Source organism: Trachypithecus francoisi, unplaced genomic scaffold (assembly GCF_009764315.1).
Source record: "Trachypithecus francoisi isolate TF-2019V2 unplaced genomic scaffold, Tfra_2.0 Lachesis_group3, whole genome shotgun sequence".
In the NCBI taxonomy this organism is placed as follows: Eukaryota; Metazoa; Chordata; class Mammalia; order Primates; family Cercopithecidae; genus Trachypithecus; species Trachypithecus francoisi.
The window spans coordinates 133,254,889-133,280,135 of NW_022681468.1; the positions used below are offsets into that span (position 1 = coordinate 133,254,889).

The 25,247-nt window shown below is 33.4% G+C and overlaps 1 protein-coding gene across 9 annotated transcripts in view; it reads left to right on the top strand.

Moving 5' to 3' along the window:
- Positions 1–23,603, top strand: part of ZNF280D (zinc finger protein 280D) — a 98,118-nt gene extending 74,515 nt beyond the window's left edge. For 3 of the 9 annotated variants that reach the window (XM_033190002.1, XM_033190004.1, XM_033190000.1), the window contains 3 exons: positions 10,778–10,823; positions 18,535–18,590; positions 21,658–23,603. In XM_033190002.1, the coding sequence (XP_033045893.1) occupies positions 10,778–10,823; positions 18,535–18,590; positions 21,658–22,282 (727 nt within the window). In that variant the 3' untranslated portion in view covers positions 22,283–23,603. Of the gene's footprint in view, positions 1–9; positions 3,701–10,777; positions 10,824–18,534; positions 18,591–21,657 lie in introns of those variants that run through there. The other 6 variants (XM_033190003.1, XM_033190005.1, XM_033190006.1 and 3 more) reach the window with 4 other exon arrangements.
- Positions 23,604–25,247: the final 1,644 nt, after the last annotated feature.

Sequence of the window (25,247 nt, forward strand, 5' to 3'; positions counted from 1 at the left end):
ATTTTTCAGATGCAGAAGCAGCCCAGAGATTTCAAAAAATGTCCAGGGTATACCTGGACAGTGTCCCCCTTCGATGGACACAACTGATGCCTGTTCTCTCTTTCCAAGGAATGTGAATAATTTGACTGTGGGACCTGCTCTTAGGTTGTGGCCTCAAGAAATCAGATCTTGGGGTGACTCCCTTTCTACATGGCTGGCCTCCCATAAGGCTGATGCTGTTTGGCCAGAGATGGCTTTAAGGCCCACCAAATTGAGCATACTTCCCACTGGGGGCTTTGGCTTATGATCTTAAGCTTATGAGTCGATTATGACCAACAAAAGCCCATCAAATCACTGCTTCAGCATCCAAGTTGAAGTTTAGTCATTTTGGCTGCTGCCTTTAAATCTTTCTGTAGCATGAATGCAGTCCAAGGAATATAAAAGCTCTAGTTGTTAGGAAACCATAGCTACTTTCATATCCTTGGAACAACAGGTCTCCACAATTATGTTCCAAAATTGCAGTTATTTTTACTGACATATAAAATCTATTAACCAGTATTAATTCTGTAATTTGTTTAACAATACCAATTCTTGCATTTTGATTTTTCAAAAATTAATTTAATTTTAATAGCTTGGTTTTATGTTCTCAAATTTATCAATGTCTATTTTATGATGTCTATTTTTATATTACATTATTTAAAATTTGTTTAGTGTTTGTTTTAAGAACTCCAAGAGATTTCTTAGAATTCTCTACAGATTTTGTATAGCTGCCTATTTGTAGATTTTAAATTTGGCTGTTACTCAGCCCATAGACGTTATTAGATACTCTCTCCTATTGGGATTATTATTAATATTACCTTTATTGTGAGTTCTTAGGTGTAAAGAATTGGCAGTACTACTTGCAGACCTTAAGAGCCAGTTTTAAAGTTACATATTTGTGGGTCTAGGATGTAATATCTACTTAGCCATTAATGTAGCTCCTTTGGATAAAGGTAACATGTTAAAAAACGTACATATGGTAACCAGTAATGCATGTATTTCTTTGCTTTATATATTTTAAATTTGTCATGTGTTTATTTTAGTTACATTGAATATAGATCTGAACACTTTTGATACTATTATTCTTTTAATAAAAATTATATTGTTTAAGTGCCTCAGGAATTATTTGCTGATGAATAAAGGGTGTAGATTTTATCCTATAAATAGGAACATTGCTCTAATTGTTATATGGAAGCCTTGTTACTTGGCTGCAGACAGTGCTATATCTACTTAGTATACCTTGCATTTTTTTTCTTGCAGCAGAATGGAAAGGTTACTATAATAATTTCTTAAATTTTAAAGACTAGCAAAATGCCTTTTGTGATCTTAATAGCCATAAGGATAGGCAGGCCAGTTTAGATGACCAGTTAAAGCCAGTTTAGACGACCACTTATTATATGATGTGTTTCTTGCAATTATCAAAAGAGTTTAATCTAATAGTTCTGAGTTTCCAAACTAATTTATATTTTAAGTGAAAGGTTTTCCAAAATCTCCACAAGTGGTTTGTTTCTTAGTAGTGGACTTAGTGATATACTAGTTTTTTTTTTCTTCCTTATTTGTCTCTAAGAATTTTGGTTATCTACTCTCTCTACCCAGTTTTTAAAAGTTTATCCAGAAACAATAACTTTTTCCATTTTTAACATTAGTTCATTTACAGATATTCACCTTACCTTGGTCATAGGTCAAAAATAGGATAAGCCACATTCTTAATATAGTAATTTAGGAGTACAGTCAATCCTTCATATCCTTGAGTTTTATGTCTATAGATTTAGCCAACCATGGATTGAAAGTATTTTGGGGGAAAAACCATAACAAATAACAATACAACAATAAAAAATACAAATACAAAAATACAGTTTAACAGCTATTTACATAGCATTTATATTGTATAAGTGACCTGAGCATCTGAGGATTTTGGTATTCCTGGTGGAGGTTTGGGGAGGTACAGGGACCTGGGGGAGGGGGCAGGGCAGTTTCTGTAACCAATCCCCTACCAATACCAGGGAATGACTGTACTGCTTTGTGGTCTTACATAAAATTTTATTTTTTATAGTATATATCAAGTTCATTTTCTTAAAGTATGAACTCTTAAAGTTCTGTCACCAGTAAAATCATTTTTTAAAAATTTGGTTCAAATCACTTGGCAGTTAGTACAGAATTTGCTTATTGTAAGCAACTAGCTGAATTTTCAGTTTGGTGCTAATGAGTTTTAGCTTGAGTCTAATCCCTCCTTACCATCATGTTATTCTGGTTTATTCATCTGGTCAGATAGCCATTTCATGCATATGTGCTTTTTGGTTACTGTTGAATAAAATATGTGATTGGTTCAGTTTGAATCCATCACCATTCTTAGAAAAATAATTATTAAACTACAGAGGCTCAGATTCTTGCCCTATTTTTGTCACATTTTGGCAAAACACTTTGCTTCTTTGGATGTCATATATTCAGCAAATATTTATTGAGCATCTACTTTGTGCCTGGCACTGTCCTAGGTGCTAGAAATATAGACTGTAATCTCTGCTCTTATGGAACTTACACTATACTTGTGAAAGACAATAAAAAGTAAATAAAACATATAATATGTTAGATGGTGATCAATACTATGGACAAATATGAATCAGAGAAGGGGGATAAAGGAGTATGGGGTGGGAGTTGGAAGGCTGCCATTTTTATTTTAGTGAGGCCTCACTGAGAGATGACATTTGAGTGAAGACATGAAACAGGCAAAGTCAAACTCAGTCATGAAATTGTTCTTTTCTGTTTCTCCCTTACTTCCATTTCTCCCCTTCTCTGTTTTCTCGCATATCTACCTGGATGGATGAATTATAACAAAATAGAAGTAAAGGTTTGAGTTTTATAAGTTTATTTTTCTTGACAAAAAGTTGAGAATAGAATGATAATTTCCTCTAACAGATCTGGAAAGTGTAAGAATCTGTGGTAAATACATAATAACTCAAGCTTGCTAAACTAGGCTACTTAACTGGTTGCCTATTTTATTGTTGAATCAAATATCCTAAAAGCCACAATTTGAAGAGATTTCAAAAGTTGATTTAGTTCTCTGAGTGACATCCATGTTTGTTCTAAGCAAAGTACAAAAGGAAATACATTGACCGCCAAAATATTAGAGTTAAAGGACCCAGCTGCCTCACTAACTTTATTTAAGAAAAAGTTACTTCAGTTTCTTTTTCTGTGAAATGGGGTTGAAAATATCTTTGTTTTGAAGATCTTAGAAATATGTAAAATGTGTTTTACAGATGTTAATATGTGTATTTTACTTTATTAAATCCCCCTAATTTAATGAACTTTATACTTAGCACCAGTAGCAACTACATGGCTCATTTACAGTGGGATATAGATAACCCTCCCATATATTCGTTGTCACTGAACATTGATATCCTACTTTTTATGTGTGCAAGATTCTGTGTCAGGTGTTGGAAATGGAAACATGAATAAAACATGGTTTATAGTACCAAAACAATTACAGAATAAGGGAATTAGAAATGTAGACACTGAATCCACATTTTTTACAGGGCCTACAGTCAACTGATTTTGTAATCAATTAAACCATTAATATCATGTATATATTGCATTATGGGATTTTTTGTGAAATGCTGTATCAGGAGAGAATCTGGACCTATTCTCAAGGTGAAATATCACTTTATTCTGCCACTCTCAAACCAATAAGTCATTAATTATCTTTCATAAATGTAAGCAGTAAGTAAACTCTTAGGAACAGAATGACAGCCTTTTTCTATAAATCTTCATTGGGGAGTTATACATGATATAAATGATGAATTGATGGGTGCTGACGAGTTGATGGGTGCAGCCACCAACATGGCATAAGTATACATATGTAACAAACCTGCACGTTATGCACATGTACCCTAGAACTTAAAGTATAATAAAAAAAATTATTTCTGTTAAGAGATACTTACTGTCATTGAATCTGTGACCACTGAAGATATATAAGGGTTCATTCCATTATTTTCCTGTGAAATTTTGAACTTACATGGAGGAATTATTGGCTCTGGTCATAATCCTAAATTATAACTCTGTAGTTCTTATGTGTTCAAAATTATCAGGAGTCTTCATTTCATTTATTTAGCAAGATTTTTTTAAAAAAGCAAACTGATCTATTGAATTCATTTTGGGCTTGTTTCCTTTAAACTTTTGAAATGGGACTGGGATTGTAGCTCCTAGATTCTCTTATCCTACCATGGACATTAATATCTCAAACCAGATGTTTAGGAACTGTGAAATAGTTCTTCCTTTTCAAAGTAGACTTCCTGGTATGTAATTGCAAATTGGTAGGTAGGACCTGTGCATCAAGATGTGGTGGTTTCTGGCAGTTTGGACTTCTGCCTTTGATATCTGATAAGCAGGGAGAATTTGAGACCCCGTGAGATGGAAAAGTAAATGAAACTTTAGTGTAGTCTTTCATTTAGGACAAACTGTGCCAATCTCTACCAGTGATTCTGAGGTTACTACCATTTTTTTCAGTCTCTGGTTCCTGAGGGTTGGTGCTTTTAGATTATAAATTAAATATCCAGGGTATAATTCAATATTACCAACAAACCAAAATAATAAAATAGAGTCCTAGACTGTCATTAAAATCTTCTGCCTACATTGATGATCTTATTTTTTTCTTCACATTTTTACACGTGATTATTTTGGTCTTTTTTATTTCTTGTCTCTCTGTCTTTACCTAGTTCTTTCTTCCATCTATCTAAAATGATTTTTCTCCTCTATCTTTGTTATAATAGCTTTAGATGGCCAAATCATACCCTGGTGTTCTAAGATTAGTAGATCATTTCATATGAGAAAAGATAGAAATAAGGAGAGTAGACCAGCAATCAAAATTAATGTCTATTGGGTTGAGGATGAGGTGGAAACATGGGAGTAGAGATATTTAGATGGTATACTAAATTTGTTGTATACTCTCAAGCAGATTCTGAGCTAGAATACTGATTTGATACTCTACCCATGCCCATGACAATAACAGCTAACATTTCCAAAGCACATACAGTGTGGCAGACACTCTTCTAAGTTTTTTGCATTTATTTACTCATTTAATTCTCATATATTTGTGAGATATGAGCTGTTACTGTCTGATTTTATGGATGAGACAACTGAGATACAGATATGTTAAATAATTTGCCCAAGGTCACACATCCCTGTTAAGTGGAGAGCCTCAATTTAAATTCTGTCAGGCTGTCTTCAGAGACTAAACTACTCAGTAGTATCCTCTATTCTCTGCTTCTGCTTGTAGTTTCAGGTGTAAATCCTGCCTTGTTTGTGACTGGCCAAGAAACTGGATAGGACTAAGATTCAGTGTTAAGGCCCTCTTTCTGCAGAAGGGTAGGCAGCAACTGACACAATCATAGGATTGGGACAGTAATCTAGCCTACCAGTTTACTGTCCCAATCCTATGTTCTGTTGCTCAAACTTCATAGAAATACTGCCCTAATGATGTTTGGGCGATATAACATTTGAGCAAAGAATGGTATAAATTGGTCTTTTAGTAGGATTAATTTGGCAGTGATACTCAGCATGTTTTAGAGTGGAAAACATACAGAGGCAGAGAGATCAGTTAAGGTTTTCAGTTTTCCTGGCATGATCATAAGGGAGCCTGATTCACAGGAGAGGAATGGGCTTGAGGCAGTACAATGGAAATTTGAAGTAGAACCCACACATTTAATCCTCATTCTATTGCTTAATGGCTTTATAACTTGAGCTTTTTTAGGCCTCAGATTTTCTCATCTGCAAGATGGGGGCAGTTGAATTATATAATCTCTTAGGACTCAAGTCTGAACTGAATTGTCAACTGTTTGAAAAATAATAAATTGTATTAAAAATGGAGGAGTCATTCTCTGGATGTTGGTTTTGAAGTGATAAGAGAAGTGATGGTTGGTGGCCAGGTGTGGTAGCTCACACCTGTAATCCCAGCACTTTGGGAGGCCAAGACAGGTGGATCACTTGTGCTCAAGAGTTTGAGACCAGCCTGGGCAACATGGTGAAACCCCATCTGTACAAGAAAGTATAAAAAATTAGCCAAGTGTGACTGTAAACCCAGTTACTCCAGAGATGGAGATGAGAGGATCACTGGAACCTGGGATGTGAAGGTTACAGTGAGCTGTGATCGTACCACTGCACTCCAGCTTGGGCAACAGAGTGAGACCTTGTCTCAAAAAATAAACAAATAAATAGAAGTTGTGGTTGGAATTGTGTACAAGGATGAGATACACAAGAGGCAGGTCTGAGTGGTAAATATTTCCATATGAATGTTCTATAAGCACCAAAATTCCAGTATGTCCAAAATTGAATTTATTTTTCCCTCAAAGAATGCTTTCTCCCTCCTCTGAATTCCGTATCATGAATAATCTCTTACCATCCAGGGCAGGCATTTGAGGGGGTCGTATTTGTTCTCCACATTTACCTTTATCCAGTGTATACTTACATTCTTTTGGTTTTAACTTGTTCTCATCTCCTTAAACCAACCTTTTCTCCATTGACACTGTTACTGTTTTAACTGAGAAAGTCATTAACTGTCTCTTAACTGGACTCTCAGTTTGTCTTCTACCAATACAGACCTTTGTCCTTCTGATGCACAAATTGGTCATACTTTCCTATTAGCATTAAAGTTCTTAGCATGAACACTTTAGCATGGTAATCAAGACCTTCCCTGAAGAGGCTTCATCTTTGACTACTTTGCTTTGTGCCTGACATTTCAGTGATATGAGACCACCAATTCTCATATTGTCATCTTGTCATCTGTCATCTTTGCTTTTTCATACTTTCTGTGCTTGTTTCATACTTCTTTGCTTTTTCTCTGCCTTGGATCTCCTTACTCTGCTTTGCGAACTCCTGCTCTTTTTGCAAATCCAAGTTCACTGTAGTATCTTCACTGCTTCCTTGCCTCTTTCCCTTTCATAGTGGCTTAATTCTCTGAACAAAGATGTCTCTTCCAAAACTTCATAATGTAAACATTTGCTTCGTTTTGTTTTCTTGACAGTGAACTCCTTGAGAAGAGAGACAGTCTTTTTTAACTTTGGACTGGAACACTTAGTACAATACCGAAATATGTACAACCTGATAAATGTTTTGCTTAGGCATCCTTTCCAAATATAAATGTATTGATAATTCTCAGAACAAATGATCAGAAATGGTAGAGTAGATGTTTTACTGTTATTTCTTAGTCTGATGATTACTATATTAAATTTAGTCCCTGAATGTCTCAGTGAATAATCTTTTTATTTTATTTTGCTGCTTTTTGTTTGTTTTTTGTTTTTTGTTTTTTTTTTTTTTTTTGAGACAGAGTCTTGCTGTTTTGCTCAAGCCAGGGGGTTGGTGTGCAGTGTGCAGTCATGGCTCACTGCAGCCTCAAAGTCCTGGGCTCAAGCAATTCTCCTGCCTCAGCCTCCTGAGACTGAGATGGGACTCAAGTATGTACAACCACGCCTGGCTAATTTTTAATTTTTTTTTTTTAGTAGAGATGAGGTCTCACTATGTTGCCCAGGTTGGTCTCAAACTCCTGGTCTCAAGTGGTCCTCCCATTTTGGCCTCCAAAAGCATTGGGATTACAGGCATGTACCACCATGCCTGGGCTAAGTGGAAGGTCATGATTACTAGCTGACTTTACTACTGGTTGCTTTACAGCCTCTTTTCAACTTTTTTAGTATGCTTACAAATATTCTTAAAGATTACATTTCTAACATTAGCATTGAAATTTTTGGCTTTTAAATGTCATCAGAAAGAAAGAATGTGGCCTAGCTGAAATGAATCTGAATATTTTCCCCCTTACAGTTCTTCCTCTCACCCCATGGTATGTTTATGGTGTGAATGAAACTTCAAAGGAACATACTACTATAAGTGAGCCAGAATGTTAAATTTTGTATGGATTGGCTGGGCGCAGTGGCTCATGTGTGTAATCCCAGCACTTTGGACAGCTGAGGCGGGCGGATCACCTGAGGTCAGGAGTTTGAGACCAGCCTGACCAATATGATGAAACCCTCTGTCTGCTAAAAATACAAAAATTAGCCAGGCATGGTGGCGTGCTCCTGTAATCCCAGCTTCTTGGGAGGCTGAGACGGGAGAATAGCTTGAACCTGGGACGTGGAGGTTGCAGTGAGCCAAGATCATGCCATTGCATTCCAACCTGGGCAACAAGAACAAAACTCCGTCTCCAAAACAAAAATTTTGTATGGATTGGTCCTAAGACCTGCAGAAAAATGCAAATAGGGCCATTTTAGTCTTTAGAGGAAAAAGCTTGTCCTGTAGAAATATAACAGAAAGATCTATTTCAGCGGGTTTTCATAGAGGGGAAAAATTATTTACTTGCAATCTTGATCACTAATGATGTTGAAATTGATCACCAGTCCTTCTGTTCTCTTTGCATTTAAATTTTAAATAGTGTTTGCTATAAATACTACACTATATTTTTCTATTAAAAATTACTGTAACATTCACATGTGAAAAGTATAATTACCTAATGGCGGGTCATTAGCTCAGAACTTTGAGCTTAGCAAATTTCACTGTCTTCTACCAAAGTAATTGAATGTCTAAAATAATGACTATTTCAGCAGGTATCTTTAGTAAATAAGAATTATAGGTAAGACAATTTTTCTTTTCTAAAAGTATTAATGATGTGTTAGTAGTTGTATTAAAATTTATTAATCTTAAAGTATACTTTTATAGTTCAAAATTTTAGTGTGCATTTTAGTGATGCATTTTATAATTTAAAATTTACTGTGTGTTTTTCTAAATATTTTTAAGATTTATTTTTCTAAAGGTGTTCACTAGTTATTACGATTCTGTTCCTTAAAGAGAGTACTAATAAGGTAAAAGGCACAAAACAAGATTGAAATCATAGGCCTCTTAATGCAAGTTATTTCAATAACTTACTGTGTTCTCACCTACCAGTACAATAAAGAGTAATAAAAACCTTTGTCACCAACCCCCATCGCAGGGATAGCAAGAGGACTGTGTTTCCTCTGTTGAAATGCCAGCGATAATGAACATACTTAATGGGGCTCATTTTAATAGCCGCATACAATTAATTTATTATAATAGGCATATGCTAAAATGATTAGCATGATAATATTTCTTTTATAAGAATATAAAAGGTCTTACTTTGATAACATTTACAGCGATAAGCTGAGGGAGAAAAATCTTTCATGAAATATTTAAACTGTTCTATGACCAATTTGTTTTTCAAACTGAATGTAAAATGACTAAATGCTTAGAAATAAAAATGAGTTGTAATATACACATTTATTTCAAAACTTCATTAATTTGCTTTTTCATACTTTTTGCTTTTTTAGACTAATGTTTCACGTTTTCTTACTACTTTATAACTAATTTTATTCTTAAAACTTATTTTCCTTTATACTTCCTTAAACCAGTGAAGTTATACTGTATACTTGATGTGATCTCATCTTTATAAGTATTGTGCACAATTAAATACTTGAGACAATTACAAAATCTTTAGCCCCAAAAATGATTGACATTTGTGTCTTTTGTCAATTTTTTGTGCAAGTTTTATTCATTTCAGTTGGCTTAACAAGTTGGTTGTAAATTATTGTAGTGCACTGCCAATATAGTGGTTTTACAAAGGACATAATCTATTTTAAGTAGTAGTTTTGCCTAATCACTAAAATATAGATAATTAGTTTCATATAGTTAATTATTAATATTTAGCAAAATATTAACATTTATAGCCCTAATTTTAAAAAATGTGCCCTCAAAGGATGGATAAAGAAGGAGGGTTTTGCCAAGTCTGTTTCATGGATTAGCCATGAGGGCAGCTTTTAGGATGGCTGACATTTCTATCCTATTAGATATCTTTTTTTTGTCAATGAAATTTAAGATAATATAGTTGTTGCTTATGTTAAATATATTATTCCTTAGGTATAGCTATTAAGCCTTCATAAAATTATGTATCACTTAAGTCTTGATTAATGACATTTCACATCAGGTAGGTACCCTACTTACACAGATTAAAATTGAGTTTAATCTATAATACCACAAATAATATTTAGTCATTTCTGCAGGTTCTAAAACAAAGATCCTTTGGATAAGCTAGCTCCTAGATTAACTTGATTATTTTACAAGATTTTCTGGATGGCATATACCTTTGTTAATGTTTTAATAAGTTATAATTAATATTTTTTGAAATCAATAAGTTTTAATATTTGAGCAGTGCTTATGGAAATTTTAAAGAGAATATATTCCTCAAAATTCTAATTATTTGTGTGATTTTACTGCCTCCGGAGTAAGTTAACTATAATATATATTTAAGTGGCATTATCATGTTGAATTTCACAATAGATAAAATATTTATCTTTTTTCACTTTTTAAGTCCTGTAATCATAAATACTGATGCATATTACTTATAAAGCATATAACGTGCTTTTAATTTTTAAAGAGTAACTCTTGTTTTGAAACTGTTTTACTAATATGTATGTCTTTTATTTTAAATTGTACTTAGCAAAGAGAACATTTCTTAAGTGCCCTTGTTTTCAGAGAACAAGGAAATATATGTCTTTATTGATTTAGCACATTTATCGAATCTACTATTTAGTCTCATACATTTAACTTTTACCTTAAGACATTTACAGAGGTCAATTTACTATTAAAGTATAAAATGTACATTAGTTTCGATCTACATTTTAATTATTTTAGGCTGGCAGAGAAAAAACTGTTTTATATTTTACCATCATACGTATAAAATAAAATATTCAATGCTTATCTTGTTTTCAAGATTAAAAAAAGAAGCTCTCACAAAGGAACAAGAACCTGTGTCTAAGGTAAAGTTTGTTTTACTTTATACCTTAAAGGTTTATACATTGAAAGTATTATTGGTATGATATAAAAATTTTTTTCAATTTCATCATGCATACATCAACAATATTTGGGATGTTGTAAGGAAGAAAAAAATTGAGATTTAAAATTTTTCATTACATATAAAAATATCTAGCCCTAAGCAAAATTTTAAGGTATTCTTGTTTTGACAAAGACATCTTTTATTTCACTTGCCTGTTATTTAGTTCAACTAGTGAGTAATGGAGATAAATTTATGAATTAAAAATCCCCAAATCAATAAAACCTCAGTCATTTGGCACACTGGAAAAATTAATCTTTCCAGGTTTAATTTTCTGGGATAATTTTTAACTGTCAAAAGGTTAAACTAATTTTTAAAATAGAAATATTTTGAATGTATGTTAAATATGTTTTAGCTATCTTGAACAAGTACTCTGAGTGCAAAACTTAGAATTATCATATAAATGTTATTTACCAGTCTAATAGATGAGTGTAGAAATAGTTTTGCTCAACTACTTGCTTTCTTGATGTCAATTTATGTTGTTATTACTTAATGACTGCCTCTTTTTGAGTGTAATGAAGTGAGGTAGATTTGGCATTTATCTTTTGAATACTTTGTCTTGAATGGTGCACTTATAAGTGAAATCCAGGCAGAAGTATCAGCCTTCTTCCAAGCAGCTTTCTTTTGTACCATAGAAAGTTTTTTGTTTAAAAGTTTTTTAACTACAAATTTCTTTAACAGATGCAGGGGTTTTCTTTTTTAATCTATTTCTTCTTGAGGGAGTTTTGGTAGATTTTTTTTGAGGAATTGGTTCGTTTTACCTAATATGTTGAACTCTATAATCTTATGTATTTGTATAATGAGAAAATTGCTTATAGTATCCCTTATTGTCTTTGTAATCTTTGGAATCTGCAGTGATATCCCCTCATTCCTGATATTGACAATTTGTGTGTTTTTTCTATTCTTACTGTTTATTTTACTTTTAAGCATGTTGTAAATACACAGAATGCAGTGTTATAGTTTTTACTTTAGACAGTTTTTTTAGGGCAATTAAAAACTTTAAAATTAGTTTTATATTTACCTTTATTTTTTACCATTTCCTGTGCTCGTCATTTCTTTATGTAGTCTTCATTTCTATTTATCACATTTACATTAAAAATTCTGGCCAGGGATATAATGGAGCAAATGTTTCAGGTGTATACAGGGGTATACAAGCCAATGTTTACCCCCAAAGTAATTATGCCAAATTTGTTCCTTGTTTAACTCATCATAATTTAACAGGAAAAAATGCTATATTCTGTGAATTTAAATATGATCAACTTTTTTAGTATTGTACAAAGGATATATATTTTAGGGGCAGGGGGATTCGGTGAGCACACGGGATATTCTTGTCTGGTCTAAAAACGACATTAAAATCACATATAGTTACCTTATGGACATCAAGATAAATGCAGTTGAGACACTTTGCACACAAAGATGATTATCAGATATTAAAAGATATAATATCAAATGACAAAATACATTATGCTGAAATTGAAAGCATATTGGTACAAATAGATTACAGATTGTTATGCAGATTTTCTGTATGGATATTTTGAGCCAAGTGGAAGAAGCTAAGGCTTTACAGTCAGTAAACATGACTATATAAAGCTACACACTTAATAAAAATCCTATCTCTTTGCTTACAATTGAAGGTAATTTTGAAAGCGTATTTGATGAACATAAAACCTGAGCAAGAGATAATGCATATTCTTCTCAAATTTGAAAATAAATGAAAAAAGTAAAATGAGAAGTGCGTGAATCACTGGGTGAAGAGTATTGATAATTATGAGGGCAGTGCTTATTAAATAGAAATGAAGATTATAAATGCCCTAATTTCGTATTTTATATAGAGATATAAAAAATTCAGTGAAATGTTTTCAGATTTTGAATTTCTAAGCTGTAGAAAAGTTGTTTTGTATAAATACATCTGATTTACAAAAACGAGCCACTAAGTTTGCACTTAAATATTCTGACAATTTAAATTCTATAGAAACTCTATGTGAAATAATTTAAAGCAGCATTTGATATCAGCAACATGCAATCAAGTTTGTGTTTGGGTCTTCTAAACCTTCTTAACACATTTTGCTTAATGCAATCTTAAAGAGATTTGGAAATGGTATTCAAAAATTTTAAACAGTTCCAGCCACAGTGGAATCCTGCAAGTGAAGCTTACTGTAAACTGAGGTTAATATAACATTTTTTAATGATTGTCACTTGTTCAAGAGAAATTGTTGTACGTGACAGTTTGCTCATTTGAAAACAAAATAAGAAAAGAGTTAGATTTGAAAATGTACTATTGATGCATTTGCTTCCATTAGCCAGGAGAATAAAATAATACTGTTTTTGTCATAAATAAAAATTTTAAATTTAAGCTAATGTGAGTTTAATTCTCCCACTTTTAAATTTTTCTATATTTTTCTGACTAACATTCTAGAAAACAATTTTTTTAAGTACACAAAAACAGGCTGGGCACAATGGCACACACCCGTAATCCCATCACTTTGGAGACAGGTGGGAGGATTGCTTAAGTCTAGGAATTAGAGACCAGCCTGGGAAACAAAGTGAGACCCTGTTGCCAGAAACAAAAAACAAAACAAAAACACACCGCACACAAAGCAAAACTTATAGGGAAATTCATTTTTTCTTTTGACTCAGGCTCCAGTATGGCTTGGTATAGCACTGATTGCAAAATAGTTACATCAAAATTTTTGAGACTGTTATGCTGAGCCAGAAAGTACCCCATGATTTCTTTTCCTTTTCTATACCTTATTGTATTTTTCTGGAGTTAAAAATATATATCTCTTTTACTCGTTTGCTTAGTTTTCTGTGTACCTAATGCTGTATTTTTTTCTAATGTTGCAATTTCTCTCTCTAATATTTGGAAATAGTTTTTCCAGTATTCACACACATAAAAAAAAAATTGTTGGGGAGTGAAGGGGTCTGAAGATCTCCTCCCAGACTCCCCACCTCAACTTAAACTAGTTGCTCTCTAAGCCTGTGCTTAGTTTTGTTACGTCAACATTAGCCTTTGCCACTCTATTGTGTTGGATGTCCTGTTTGCTGAACCATGAATTATTCCTCATTTCTTGGCTTACTCATCATTTTGATGAATTGTGTCCTCTACTAGCTTCCTCAGAAGGTGGGCATCTTTTTTTCAGTCCAAAAATATCTAAAAATATATTTATATGAATGATAGTTTGGCTGAAGTACATAAAAACAATTCCCACGCAGTTTTTAAAATGTTGTTTTTACTATCTTCTTATGTCCAGTATTTTTATTAAGTCTAATGCATGTCTTGCTCCAGTTTCTTGGTATTTAGGTTACTTTTTTTCTTTTTGGAAACTTTAGTGATTATCTCTGTCACTGCTGTTTTGAAATTGCATGCTATGTTCACCCATCCTTTCTTCATTCATTACATTAGGCATCTGACAAACCTTTGGAGTTTGGACATTCTGTTTGGGAGAAGTTTTCTTGTTTTATTTCTTTGGTAAATGCTCACTTTTATTTTCTATGTTCTCTCTTTTTTTAAAAGAAACTCCTATTATTCTGATATTGAGCCTCTTGCATCAACTCCTTTTTTTTTTTTTTAACTCCTTTAATTATATGTTATTTTCTTTATGGCCTTTCATCTTTTTGGTTTTTTGTTTGAATCTTATAAAATAATTTTCTAAACTTAATTACTTATTTTAGTTGCCATATTTGTAATTTTGAAGAGCTCTGCAATTTTTTATTTGTTCTTTAGTTCTCTTTTTTACAGTTTTGTTATTATTTAATGGATATAATAACATATACCTCTTTGGGGATATTAAATATTTTATATACACTTTTTTCTTTTGTTCCCAGCAATGTATCTGATGTCTCCAAGCCCCTTTCTTTATTCCTTTTTATTTTGGTGTTTTTCATGTTAAGGTATATCTTTTGTTATGTGGTGATCCTTGCCTGCCCCTACATAATTAAAGAATGAGGCTAAAATAATCATTGAAAACCATAAGTGTTTGAATGGGGACAGGGCTGTCTTGCATAGCCATTCAGGTTGAAGACTGCAGAACTCCTGCAGATATTATTTACGTATATCCTTTGTAGTCTCAAAAATTACTAATGTTTACCATATTAGAAATTGAAATAATAGTATTTTAAAACTATTGTCAAAAATAAAAATAATAAATATGTCAACATACATAATATTTTTTCTGAAAAATAACTATTTTCCAAAACAACAGAAATTTAGTGAGAAAGAATGGCTTTATTTTACACTTTTGCATGTTTCTTTAATGTCAAGCTTTGTACAAAAAAATTGCATTCTCATGTTTCTGAATCCAATCTGTTGTGATACATTATTTTGGTTGAAATGTATGAGGAATACCTGCCTCACCCAGTACTTTAATAATATTTTCCAATAATTGAGATTATTTTCCTTTGATACTATACCAAAAGTAGACAAGTGGAAGTTTTCTTGCTTGTTACACTGTGGAATCTAATTCCGTATCACTGACCTTTTTTACTTTGTTACATCAAAATCTGTTTGTCTGTTTTACAATTTGAATGGATCTTTTATCCATGCCTAATTTTGTAATATCATGCATTGGTCATTTGGAACATATTGGCTCACTAAGTGCCCTAGATCTTCCAAATGTTGAAATATTTCATTATATAATATCAAGCACTCACAGTAAATATTAGCATTAATCTAATCAGTGGTAGGTAGGAGTTTTTGCTTGATTTTGTTACTGGAAACGAATGCTGTCAGTTGTTTCCTTGATGCGACAGGCTCACTTGTTGATTTTTCAAAAAGAAAAAGTCCACTGAAACTCAAGTCTAAATATTCATAATTTGACAGTCATTCTTTAAAATAAAAATGGTGTTCTATGAAAAAAAGTGGGTAAGTACAACTCACGACTCAATCACAGACCCAAATATTTTCAGTAGGCAACAGTTGTATCTTATGTGTACTTTGCATTTTGTCACACAAAATATTAAAAACATATGAGCTCAAAGATTGAGATTTAGTAAAATTATTACTTTTTAAAATTTGTGTCGGTGTGGTGTGAAGAATACTATGTGTATGGTGGTGAAGAATGCAATGACTACTAGTACAGGTTGGGTTTGGTGCTCCTGTCTTGATTTATATTAATTTGCCACCATTTTTACACACCACTGTTTTTATGCCAAAGTTGTGACTTCACATGCCTCCTGAAAGTGGCTTGGAATCCCCAGGTGTCCATATATCATACTTTGGGAATGGATGATATGAATTACAGTATGTTGCCTTCTGGATTTGTGCTCTGTACAGTGTGCACAATCTGCATGAGAATTACGTAGACTTCAGTGTGGGAAAATTAGGTGCTGAGCTGACTGATTTCTTTGTTGAGGAGGATGGTCTCAAAATCATTATGGAGACGCCAGGTGTGGTGGCTCATGCTTGTAATCCCAACACTTTGGGTAGCTGATGCAGGAGGATCCCTTGAGGCTAGGAGTTTGAGACTAGCCTGGGCAACACTGGAGACTTCATCTCTATTTAAAAAAATTTTTTTAACTAACCAGTCATAGTGAGCACATACTGTGTAGTCCTAGCTACTTAGGAGACTGAGGTGGGAGGATTGCTTGAACTCAGGAGTTCAAGGTTGCAGTTGAGCTATGATCATGGCACTACATTCCAGCCTCAGTGATAGAGTGAGACCCTGTCTCTTAAAAAAAAAAAAAAATCATTCTGGAAAATTTTTTCTTTGGGGTTGATCATCTTCTCCAGAGAGAAATCTAGCTTCTAGCTGAGGGTGCTAGGTTGGGGAGTGAGTTCCCTGGCTGTTGGCATTCTGGAAGCCAGGCAGGGAGAGGGATTGTTAAGTATGTGGACTTCTACGAAATCTTTGTGTTTTCTCAGTATCTCATGCCTGCCTTTTGCTGTTCCTGGTGTTCATAAGTCTAGACTATCTCCAGTTCAGAAAGTTAACTTTTAGGCCTGGCACGGTGGCTGACTCCTGTAATCCCAGCACTTTAGGAGGCCAAGGTGGGTGGATCATTTGAGGTCAGGAGTTCACAACCAGCCTGACCAACATGGTGAAACCCCATCTCTACTAAAAATAAAAAAATTAGCTGGGCATGGTGGAATATGCCTGTAATCCCAGCACTTTGGGAGGCCGAGGTGGGTGGATCACCTGAGGTCAGGAGTTGGGGACCAGTCTGGCCAACATGGTGAAACTCCATGCCTACTAAAAATACAAAAATTAGCCAGGCATGGTGGTGGGTGCCTGTAATCCCAGCTACTGGAGGGGCTGAGACAGAAGAATCGCTTGAACTTTGGAGGTGGAGGTTGCAGTGAGATAAGATCGCACCACTGCACTCCAGCCTGGGTGGCAAGCAAGACTCTGTCAAAAAAAAAAAAAAAAAAAAGGGAAGGAAGGAAGTTAAGAAGGATGCTAACTTTTAGCCTGTTTGGTAAGGGAAGGTATAGGTACCTGTTCTGTAAGCTTCGGGGAAGGAGCATTTAGGTTTCCCAGCAATGCTTTGTTTTTACTTTTTGTATACTAAATAGTATACTGACCATCTGCAAATACCAGATATTTTTGGTTCTCTGGGCAAATTGATTCTCTTCTCCTTGCACTCCTCCACTGCAGACATTCATTGTAACTTCCTCCATACTGCTAAATCAGTACCCACTCTTCCAGTGACTTTCCTATTTCTAAAAAGTTGGTGAAATCTGTTTAGCAGTTAGTATACTTTGATGTTTCCTTCATCTTTATGAGTAAAAATATTTTATTTCTTTGCCCTCATTTTAGCAGGGTTTTGAGAGGGTGAGTAGATGAGTGTGTGTGGTAAATACACCATTACCAATTTTATAGGCTTGAGTTGATCTACCATAGTGGTTAAGAGGTAGATGTAGATTTGAATCTTTACTACTTATTGTGGTATTGCCTTGGTTCTTTACCAGTTATTGTGGTATTGCGTTGGGTTCCCACTCAGTCTTATTCCTCATGTATAAAAATAGTGTTTATAAAATCTAATACGTAGATTAAATGAGATAGTGAATGTAAAGTTCTTAATACACTGCTTCATGCATCATATGTACTTCATAGCTGGTAATTGTTACAAGCTGTTAGGTTGGCCTATGGCTTACTGAGGTTTTACTCTTCTTTCTTCCCTGTAAAACATTTGAAATAAGTAGAATATTTCTTCCTTAGTGGACTGTTTCATATTTTTGGTTTGACAGTGGAAGGGTTACCGTGACTCACTATGAAATCATAAATTCAAAAATGTTTTATCTAAATCTCTGTGCTTAATATATTTATATAAAATACTATGGAGGCATCTTGTTATTCAAATTCAAGTTGTGTTTTACTAGAATTGTAATTATGACCCACATTTGAAATAGAGGTTAAGAAAAGCAGATATTGACATGGGTGGGTAACTGCTTTTTTACCTTGAATCAGAAACTTTTGGTACACTGAAACTTTTATAAGTTTAAAATCATTTTTAAAACCGCATATAATTATGATAATTATTCTAATTATATTTTATATTTAATAAATTATTTTTCTATTTCTGTGTTATATTAAGTTACACACTTAAGTTTCTTTTATCCAGAAAGTTTAACGTAATAAAAATAGTTTTCTTTAAGATTAACTGTGAATATAAAAGAAAAGTATTATTAATTATTTCAGGAAATTGCAAGACCTAACATGGCTGAAAGAGAAACAGAAACATCAAATTCTGAAAGGTAAATATAAGGAAAAAATGAGTTTCTTAAAATTCAAGTATATGAAATAACACTTGAGCTGCATCATTTCACAGTTAACTGGCAAAGGACTATTTACATTTTTGTATATAGTGCTATTTTCTGTAATGGCTCTTAATTAAAATAAAACTTAAAAACTTTAATCCAACAAAAATATTCTCTATATCCTTCATTTTTAAATCTTTCAAACATATAGACTATATTTTGTGTTGTTAAATTTTTGAAAATCTACTTACTAGCAAGTAAAATGTTGGCAGATTTTCTTTGCCCCTATTAAATGAAAACAGTTACAAGATGCTACATGTGACTGGACAGGAACAGTCATTACAAATAGATAATCTTAAGATTTTTTAAAGTATTTTCAAAAAACTATAAGACTACTTATGTGGTAGGATTTCAATAGTTTCAAAATTCAGGGACTGGCTTTTAAAATTTTCATACTTTGGTAGAATGTTAAAGAACACAAGATGTTTCACAGTCTTTTAGCAGAAGAGAATCTGAACATTCCAATTAGAACTTTATTCCAAAGAAGGGTAATTTTATTTTGTCTTTTAAGTAGTTTCACCCATTTATATCTGTATGCTATATATTTTACAGTAGGTTGCCTGTTAGTCTGTTGAGATTAATCTTTTGTCCCTAAAAGCAAATTATTGATTAAGTTCCTATGGAGGTGTTTCTTATACTTCATTAGTAAAGTTATCTCACCCTTTCCTCGCCTGGCATTTTTTGTAATTTCTCAGGGGTATGTTAACAAAAAATCAACTAAAGAGTTAGAAAATGCGGACTAGTCATCTCTGTATTATTTAACATTTTCTGTAAATTGTAGTTAGTCCATTATGATCTGAACAAAAATAAGAATTATACAAATTTGAAATGAGGAAAAAAATAATTTTTCTATATGTAATTAGCCAGTTAAGATCCAAAAAATGAGTTAAGAATGATTGAAATTAATGAGAATACTGATTAAAGTAGCCTGGTGTAAAAATCAGAATCTTTCTAATCTACCACTAACATATGATTACAAAATATAGTGGACAAACTTGCCCAATCATAATGTAACAAAAAGGATACAACTGATTGATCACAGCCAGTTGCAGAGTTCTTTGTTCTTTTTCCACTCCCACCGCTTCACTTGACTAGCCTTAAAAATATCTATATCTATATATAGAGAGAGAAATGGGGAGGATCCAAATCAAGAAAAGCAAAATTTTACCATGATAAAAAATAATATATTAACTGCATGATAGACTATTTTACAAATTTAATAAACATTTATGAGATTTGTTTTGGAAACTGACAAACTTAAAAAAAGATTTATATGTTTCTACTTAGTAATACCATAATGTATTTAATCATTCCTTTCTTGTTGGATAAGATATTAGGTTTTTGGCTGGGCACCGTGGCTCATGCCTGTAATCCCAGCACTTTGGGAGGCCGAGGCGGGTGGATCACAAGGTCAGGAGTTCGAGACCAGCCTGATCAACATGGTGAAACCCCATCTCTACTAAAAATACAAAAATTAGCCAGGCTTGGTAGCATGCGCCTGTAATCCCAGCTATTTGGGAGACTGAGGCAGGAGAATCACTTGAACCCAGGAGGCAGAGGTTGCAGTGAGCCGAGATCATGCCACTGCACTCCACCCTGGGCGACACAGTGAGACTCTGTCTCAAAAAAAAAAAATAGATTTTTAATATTCACTGTTTTAAACATTGTTTTAATGAGCTTCCTTGATAAATATCTTTTACATTTTTAAAGTATGAAATTTATGGGGAAGAGTTGTAGAATGTAGGTGATTTGTTTAGTTCTAAAGTATATTGTTAATCAGTAATTGTTAAAACTGGGTGCTGTTGATTTAGGAATAGTCTAAAGACAAATCAGTAGAACAAAACAAATAGCAGAGAAATAGCCTTATATAAATAACAATTTAGTAAATAATAAATTGCCTTTTGGAAATGTTGCTAGGATATTTGTGCAATTCATTGGGAATACGTCTAAATGTCAGATTGATTAGATGTAAGAAATAAGGTATATGTAATCATTAAATTTATTTTTGTAAAATAAGCATCCTTAGATCTAGATAATGGATTGGTGATCTTCTTAGAAATCTTGTTTTTCGTATTTTATGATTCACTAGACAGTTTCTGTTAACACATCAGGGCCAGAAGAAACATACAGAAGCACACACATATAAATATATATGTGTACAAACATGTTCACACACTTAGATGTGTATATATGTTATATATTTACATACAGTTTTTCAGGCATGTGTTTATGTTTTTAAAATTAGGCTATTAAAAATTAGAGAAATATGTTTGAATGATTATCTGATTTTATGTATGGAAAAACATCCTAAACATAAGAGGCTATTTAAATCATAAAGGAGGCTGGACATGGTGGCTCACACCTGTAATCCCAGCACTTTGGGAGCCAAGGCAAGAGGATTGCTTGAGCCTAGGAGACCAGCCTGGGTAACATGGCAAGACCTTGTCTCTTTGAAAAATAAAAAAATTAGCTGGGCTTGGTGGTGTGCGCCTATATTCCTAGCTACTTGGGAGCCTGAGGTGGGAGGATCGCTTGAGTCCAGGAGGTCAAAGCTGCAGTGAGACATTTGCACCACTGTGTTCCAGTCTGGGTGACAGAACAAGACCCTGTCTCAAAAAAAAAAAAAAAAAATCATACAAAAATATAGATTTTTTCCAAGTGTTTTTTTTTATTTTAGGTACTTTTGCAAGTTAATAAAAATGCTTAAATTTAAACTAGAAACAGGCAAGAGATATGAACAGATGAAAATAATGACAGCCAGAACTAGGACTAGTTGATAGACATCTTTTAGTATGTGACTCCAGTTTCTCAGAATCTTGCCTAAGAAAATGGCCTCCTGCTAAATTATACTGGCATAGCAAGGATGGGGAACTTGGACTTGTTTTCCTTTTTGATGGGCAAATGTACCTTGACTTTTTATTTTTTAGAGCATGTCTTTATTTTGATAGTGTTCAAAAAACACTGCTTTATGAAGAGATACTTAATAAGTTACTTTATTTTTCAGTAAACAGGATAAAGCTGCTTCTTCAGAAGAAAAAAATGGATGTAATGCAAATTCTTTTGAAGGCTCATCAACAACAAAAAGTGAAGAAAGCCTAACAGTTTCAGATAAGAAAAATGAAACCTGTCTTGCAGACCAGGAAACTGGCTCAAAAAACATCTTCAGTTGTGATTCAAATATTGGTGCAGATAAAGTGGAAAAGAAAAAACAAATACAACATGTTTGTCAGGAAATGGAGTTGAAGATGCACCAAAGTTCAGAAAACATAATCTTATCTGCTCAGATTAAAGATCACAACTCCAGTGAAGCCAGATTTTCTTCAAAGAATATTAAGGATTTGCGGTTAACATCAGATAATGTTAGCATTGATCAGTTTTTGAGAAAAAGAGATGAACCTGAATCTGTTAGTTCTGATGTTAGTGAGCAAGGCAGTATTCATTTGGAACCTCTGACTCCTTCAGAGGTACTTGAGTATGAAGCCACAGAGATTCTTCAGAAAGGTAGTGGTGATCCTTCAGCCAAGACTGATGAAGTAGTGTCTGATCAAACAGATGACATTCCTGGAGGAAATAACCCCAGCACAACGGAGGCAACAGTAGCCCTGGCAGATGAAAAAGAAAGAAGTTGAAATTAGTCATTTTAAGTTTCAGTGTACCAACGATAAGGGCATTTGGAACAGTGCTATCAGGTGAGCTCAGTGGTGCTTTTGTAGGTTCAGAAATGGAAATATGTAAGGGAGGTCACACATACACTTTACCTGTATGTTCAGCCTATGTTATCAAATCAGTTCGCCAATAATAGCATGATTAGTAGGGATTCCCAAGAAGTTATTAAAAACATGAACAAGATTTTAATGATAGTTACAATTGCAGTGGAAAGGTCTCGGTTAATGGTTTTCAAGGAAATGGGATTTGGTTGCTGACATGAATTGATGATATTAGTTATATTTATAAAGCCTTTCAAACTTCCATCAGTCCTAAGCTAAAAATCGTTATTACCTATATATCCTTTTCAGTGAAATGAGAGGAAGAGATTTGGAAACCATGTACTTTTTGGGAGTAACTGATTTAAAATAATGGCTGATTGGCATTGTTAATGAAGGCTTTATTTTTTAGGATGATGCTGGTAAATGGAGCATGCTTAGAGTACTAAATTGACCTAATGAGAATTTGGATGAACATAAACGTAATTTTGGATTTAATATAACATTCCACTCTGTCAGACGCATGTAAACAGAATATTTGAATCTTTGTACCTCCATACAAGTGTTAGCCTGCTAGGCTGTAAGCTTACCTTAATTAAACTTTCAGTGAAAGTGGAATTATTAAGATATAAATTTATATTTGTGCTTTTTGTCAGTGTGTAAGCTGTGTAGAAATTCTTTGATGTATTAGTTGTATTAATGTAAAGTAGACACCCATTGTTGAAACTCCTGTAGCTATTATGCTTTTAATATTGTTTTAATGATCTTCTTTAGAAATAGGCCCATAAAAATGGTCTGGAAGCCAAACCAAAGTATGGTATATTGTAGATATTGTAAAATAGTAAACTGAAAACATATCCTGGCATGTATTCAGCCATGTTTAAGTGACTTTTCTGTAATTGTAAAATAAAAACTTCAAATGGGACCTAAAACAGTGATGTAAAAAACTGGCTTTGGAGATTTAGCCTAATTTATCTATAAGATGGCTGCTACATTGATTTCTCAGTTTTTTTTTTATCATCTAGAATATAATAGATATAGAAATGAATAATATGAAGAACAGTAGTTTGCTTTGAAGTACTAATAAACTTTTATTTAAAATGCTTCATTTTTACTTCTTAAAATGTGCTTTGGATTCTTAAATTTTGTTTCACTGAATGTTCAATGTTTTAAATGGCGATTAAAACTCTGCTGTATATAGTAGTTTTTGACTAAATATTTGCAATAAAAATCTGTCCCCAAATAATTCTATTTTTCCAATCACTGCTTGATTCAGATTACCTTTGGTGCCTTTAGAAATTATATACTTGTTCAAGAAATTTAATATCAGTGTTAGCGGTGAGGATTCCATTCTATGTTCTTTAACTGCTGATACATTATTTTAAATTAGGACTTAAAGTACAGGGGACAATATTGCTAATATTTATGAGAATAGATTTGCTTTATAAATTCTTTTACTTCCAGATAAATAGAATTTAATATTATACTTTTTTATCTGCTCAACAATTTAAAGAGGCTAAATAGGCAAAATATATTATGAATTATTTTGAGTATTTTGAGGAGGAGAGCTAATATTTTTATCTTTCCTGCTCCCAAGAAAAGATAGGGAGAGAGGGAGCCATTAGCTGTCATCCTTCACCGTGTTAAAATGTAATTCTGTATCATGGAAGATTTTTGGAAAATATGAATCTTAGAAGAGCCGAGTGCAGGGAAAAGGCCTGTCTCTATAAGGACCACTTTGTGAGTCTCATTCAGTGTGTTGCCACATTATCACATTATACTACAAAACTCTAGAGCACTATGCCGAAATAAGCCTCTAAGTGCTCAAAATAAGTCCATAATCCCTTTGGAGCTTTGCTACTCCGGCCCCCATCTACCTTTCGAGTAGTGGTATTCAAAGTAGCAGGTCAATGAACTGTTTGTACCTATATACTATGAGAAAAGAACCTGTACTGGACTTAAGTGCTTCATTGAGAAAGCCTGGCAATGAAAAAAAAAAAATAGTTGAATTAAGAATTGTACTTGGAACCATAGCTGGTTTACATTCTCTCTCAATCTCCTTATCTCCAATCAGGAACAAGCAATCCAGGTATGCACACCAAACCTTTGGTAGCAGTGCTTTAGAGCAGTGATTAGGAAACTTCCTCTACAGGGCCAGACAGTAAGTAATTGTGGGCCATGTAGTACAATTACCCAACTCTGCCTTGTATCATGAAAGCCAGTGTAGATGATATGTAAATTATGAAACTGTGTTCCAGTAAAACTTTATTTACAAAAATAGGATATTGACTGGATTTGGCCCATGGACTATAGTTTGCCTACCCCTGCTTTGTAGTGCTTAAACTCCTTTGATAGAAATATGAAAGCCAGTGATGCACTTTAGTGACTGTTTGCCTAAGAACCATCAAGATGCCTTAGTATGTTATAGTTCCCTGTTAAAACAATAGGATTATGCTGGATTATAAGTGCAGTTTAATAATATCAAGAAGCTTTATTTTATAGGATGCACTGTTAATTTATATTGAAAATCTGAATACCATATTCACATATGCACTTGTTGTTACTACAAGACTACTCTCTGTACTATAATGAAATAGGAAGTTTGTGTGCACTAGAAGAGGATTGCAAGTGTTTTATTTTTACTAGAGTATTATAACACTAAGACTTGTTTACTCAGCTAAGAAGCGAAACACTTGATTTACCTATTTCTAAACTTAAGAGGAAAAACAATTATCTTTTAAGTACAGTTATGTGCCACATAATGACGTACCCCATGGATGATGGTGATCCAATAAGATTATAATGAAGCTGAAAAAATATTCTTGCCTGGTGACATCTTGATGATGCTGACCCCACATAGGCCTAGGCTAATGTGTGTGTGTGTCTTAGT